The 5,254-nt window shown below is 36.1% G+C and overlaps 1 protein-coding gene across 1 annotated transcript; it reads left to right on the top strand.

The window, feature by feature from the left end:
- Nucleotides 1-2,941: 2,941 nt before the first annotated feature.
- On the top strand, nucleotides 2,942-4,933 carry LOC131630294 (cytochrome P450 86A1-like). Its single transcript, XM_058901085.1, has one exon. The coding sequence runs from the start codon at nucleotides 3,059-3,061 to the stop codon at nucleotides 4,655-4,657; it is 1,599 nt and encodes a 532-aa protein (XP_058757068.1). The 5' UTR covers nucleotides 2,942-3,058; the 3' UTR covers nucleotides 4,658-4,933.
- The last annotated feature ends 321 nt before the right edge of the window (nucleotides 4,934-5,254 follow it).

Here is a 5,254-nt window from a genome sequence, read left to right as displayed (position 1 = left end):
AAACTAAAGACATGACTTTACAAGCCATCCTCACCGATAGCTAAAGCCGCTACCTCAATCTGAAATCATCAAAGTAAGGGTGAGGCTACATTATAAATTAAATAGCATTATAAATCGTCAGATATAGAATTCATAAGAAATTATCCACCCTACTTAGCATATTCAGATTTATCAATTCATACCAATCACAATCATTGATCAACACACAATATTATAACATTGGAACACTTCCATTCATGTTATAATGATTCATACACCTAATGCAATGCAACTATATGCATGTGGTACCAATCATGGGTTTCACCCATCTCACCGATCCACCATCATCAAGGATACGGCTACTTCTCTCACTAATTCTACACAATGGGAATTAGCTACCACTGATCCATCTCCATCTGGATACAGTCAACATATGATTCAAACAAATGCATGCCTCATCTATCTCATGAAAATCACCAATTTAAATCATATGAACATCATCAACATAATTTAATTCACCACAAAGTTCAAACAACAATAGCACCTCTCACAATCGTGTACCAAGTACAACAAATCAACCCAACAACAACAAGGCATTTACATCATCATTCATCAAAACACAAGATAACAACATTTACCATGAATAACATCCATCTGCATCACCATTCATCAAAACACATGATAACCATATTTACCACGAACAACATCCATTTTCATAACAAGCAGAAGCAATCACATTATAACAACACACATCATCGCATATATTCAATTATGCAAACAACAAATCATTGCACCTCATCAATTATGCAATACAAGAATAAACCACATTTGGAGAAAACGATACTTTTTAAAATAAAATCAAGTTATTGTTGTTTTCTTTATTTCATATGGTAGAGTATTCAATTTAAGGAACAACGTCCAAAACGGCGTCTAAAACGGACTTACGGTTTGAAAGTTAGGAGCTTTTAAAGTTAAGTGAAATTTAAGAAAATCTGTGGAACCCGCTTCCTCCCCATCTAGGAACCGGTTCCTGCTGAACAAAATCACCTCGTTTCGGATTTTTATTATGGGAACCCGGTTCCTCCCATCTAGGAACCGATTCCTGACGCTGCTGTAACAGAAAACTCCAATTTTATGACTTTTCTTCATTCCTACTTCCACTATCAACATCAAATACGAGCCCACACATTATAGTGACCAATTTTCATCAGTTTTCATGAATCTAACACAACAACAATGCAATATGACTATCATCCATCAATTATAACAAACCAATTGCATCATATCCATCAAATTGGGCATGTCAGTGTCAGAATCTCATAAACCCTTACATCCTAAATAGAGGTTCAACTCTTAATCTATTCTACCATCATCAAAACTATAATATTATTTAATAAAGAATAGTCACCCCTTACCTTAATTCACGGTTGGATTCTATTTCTCTTCGCGTTTTCTCTACGCATTCCTCCATGTTCTTCGTGTCCTAGCTCTCTCCCTCTGCCTCTTCTCAAAACTTTGATCGTACATAATGATTCCCTCTTTCCTCTTTTCTCAGTTTACCCCTAGGACCCCTAATACGGTCTTCCCATATTTCCCTCACTTACTCTTCACAAATGACCACTCATACCCTTAATATCTCTAACACTGATATTATTTTATTTTACTAATTAAAATAATTCCACTTATTATTCTAATTATTCTAAAATACACCAAAATTCATCAATACACCTAAGCATCACGCAAATCACCACGACATCACATGAATCATCAAGACATCACATAAGTCATCATAATCTCAAACATCACAGATCATCACAAATCATAATAAGGACTCAACATATCATCACATCTTCAATACTTCACAATGACTCATAGATTCACGCTAAAATAATTAAATAAATAATTAGTCTAGAATTTGGGGTGTTACACTTATTATCCTTCATATGTGTTACCTCTCTTTAAGTGTTCTTCCCTATTTTAGAATACCTTCAAGTTTCTTTCGCCGATATTAATAGAGTCTTCTAAATGGCGTGACAGTATTTGGTCCTCCAAGAATCAATTAGAGTTTTCTTTTTCTTATTTTTCATTTTTTAAATTCTTCCAAATTTTCCTACAATCTGATCTTTCAAAAAATATCCTAAAACCTTTGGGCTTGGTGCATAGATATAATCGATGGGCGGCCATGATCCGATCGATATATTCTGATATAATGGCATCCCTTGCCTGATCATAGGTGGTCCACCAGATCTTAAACTAGATTTTGATATCATGTTAAGAAATGTTGTTAGGCCTAAATCATGCCTAGAAAACCGACTTGTAGGATGAGCGATGTCACTCTATATAAATTTTTTCAATGCTCTATCTCTTACCAATGTGAAGTTTGAGATTTACTCAATAATAATAATAATAATAATAATAATAATAATAATAATAATAATAATAATAATAATAATAATAATAATAATAATAATAATAATAATCACCTTTAGATTATCCGGGTAATGTTGCATGAGTATGTTTTACTAGGATCATGGGCGGAGATATAGCACGCGCCCCGGCTCAACCCTTCCTTTTATTGTATACTCCCCACACTAATACAATTTACATTTAATTTTACATTTTCTGCATTTCTAAAATAAAATAAGTTTGATGTTTTTTTATCTTATAATTTATTAAAAAAAAAAGGTGTTTTTTCCTCATAAATCATTATGGAGGAAGTATTGTTTTAGGAACAGATATAGTAATGTTAAAAATATTGGGTATCCACCAAATATTGATAGTAGTAGTAATAAGTGCATGCATGGATGTCTACTAATTTGTTTACACGTAACACTTCTATCAACCAAACAGTGACTTTGTAAAAAAACCAAAAAATTCCCAACAACCTTTCCTAAATCCCACCCCATCCCTACATATATAAACACCATCTCTCCTTAAACTTCAAACCAAACCAAAACTTGCTTAAAGTTCCCCAAACAACACACATTCACACAAACCCAACAACAATAATTTTAGTAACACATAAACACATTTCTATCATCAAAAAGAAGAAGAAGAAAATTAAACACACTTCATCATTATGATATCTTTTGTTAAGAACATGATGATGGAAATGGATACAAATACATTTCCATTGTTGTTCACTCTAACAGCAACACTCTTCGCATACTTGTTCTGGTTCCATTTACTAGCCCGAAACTTAACCGGTCCAAAAGTTTTCCCATTCTTCGGCAGCCTCCCGGTTCTCTTCCTAAACCGGAACCGGGTTCACGACTGGATCACCTCAAACCTAAACCAAACCGGCGGTTCATCCACTTATCAAACATGCATCCTCCCTTTCCCTTTCTTGGCAAGCAAACAAGGCTTCTACACAGTCACAAGCAACCCAAAAAACATCGAACACATCCTCCGAACCCGGTTCGATAACTACCCAAAAGGACCCACATGGCAAACCGCTTTCCACGATCTTTTAGGTCACGGAATCTTCAACAGCGACGGTGACACGTGGCTGGTTCAACGCAAAACCGCTGCACTCGAATTCACCACTCGAACCCTTCGCCAAGCCATGGCTCGTTGGGTGAACCGGACCATAAAAAACCGGTTATGGTGTATTTTAGACAAAGCCGCTAAAGAAAAAGTTAGTGTTGATTTACAAGACCTTCTTTTACGGTTAACTTTTGATAACATTTGTGGACTCACTTTCGGTAAAGATCCGGAAACTCTCTCACCGGATCTACCCGATAACCCGTTTTCTCTTTCATTTGATTATGCCACCGAAGCTACATTGCAAAGACTACTTTACCCCGGATTCTTTTGGAGGTTCCAGAAGCTTCTATGTATCGGAGCTGAGAGAAAACTGAATCAGAGTTTAAAAATCGTTGAAACGTACATGAACGACGCCGTTTCTGCTCGCGAGAAATCTCCCTCCGATGATCTTCTCTCACGGTTTCTGAAAAAACGCGACGGCAATGGAAAACCGTTTGACGCCGGGAAACTGAGACATATAGCGTTGAATTTTGTTCTCGCCGGGAGAGATACTTCGTCGGTTGCTTTGAGCTGGTTTTTCTGGCTTGTCATGAATCATCCCAGCGTGGAGGAGAGGATTGTCTCTGAGTTGACGGCGGTTTTGGCTGAAACTCGTGGTGGAGATTGTCGTAAATGGACGGATGAGGCGGTGGATTTTGAAGAAGCTGATAAGCTTGTTTATCTGAAAGCAGCGTTGGCTGAGACGCTGAGGCTGTATCCGTCGGTGCCGGAGGATTCTAAATATGCGGTGGAGGATGATGTATTGCCAGACGGAAGTGTGGTTCCGGCGGGTTCGACGGTGACGTATTCGATATATTCTGTAGGGAGGATGAAGAGTGTGTGGGGTGAAGATTGCATGGAGTTTAAACCGGAGAGGTGGTTATCGGTTCATGGAAACCGGTTCGAACCGCCGAAAGATGGGTATAAGTTTGTGGCTTTTAATGCTGGACCTAGGACTTGTTTGGGGAAGGATTTAGCTTACCTTCAGATGAAATCTGTTGCTGCTGCTGTGTTGATTCGTTACCGGCTTTTACCGGTTCCCGGTCATCGGGTTCAGCAGAAGATGTCTCTCACGCTTTTCATGAAGTATGGGTTACGTGTGTTCTTGTATCCACGTCAGCTTCAGAAACCCGAATCTGCTGTGTCTCGTTGATTCGGTTGTACGCTGTACAAAGGGCAATGTGGTCATTTAATTACTATACATATTTCATTTTATTTTGTGGTATTTAATTATGTTGTTATTGGGAATTGGGATAGTGTGTTTGTTTCTAGTTGGTTGATTTCAGTTGAGTCATGCGTTGGTCAAATTTGAGTTTACAGTTTGCTGAACTAAAGTGTCATTTGATTTTATATTTATTCCATACAAGGTCCAGTTCAGAGGGCTTTAAATATTCCTATTGTTCATCAATAATATTTATAATACATTAACTAAGACAAATATTTATAAAGTTACTCTCTTATATGTTTGGATTGACTTTAAATATTTTTATTTGAAAGTGACATAAACTTCCTAGTCTTTAAATATAAGATTTTTTAAGAGATTTTTTTACATAAGATTCTCTTTAAAATTTTATTTGAATTAATTATTTTTACATATAAAATTTATTTTACATTTTCCTATAATTAAAAATATTCAAAGAGTAATATTTTTTTTTAAAAGATAATTTTATAAAAACAATTTTATGATGAAAGCATTTAAATACATATAAATAGTTGTAGGAATATTGATAGAAATTTAAAGGGTTATGGT

The sequence above is a fragment of the Vicia villosa genome, unplaced genomic scaffold, assembly GCF_029867415.1.
Source record: "Vicia villosa cultivar HV-30 ecotype Madison, WI unplaced genomic scaffold, Vvil1.0 ctg.000666F_1_1, whole genome shotgun sequence".
In the NCBI taxonomy this organism is placed as follows: domain Eukaryota; kingdom Viridiplantae; phylum Streptophyta; class Magnoliopsida; order Fabales; family Fabaceae; genus Vicia; species Vicia villosa.
The sequence above is the reverse complement of the archived record's forward strand: the minus strand, read 5'-3'. Positions and strand labels throughout refer to the sequence as shown.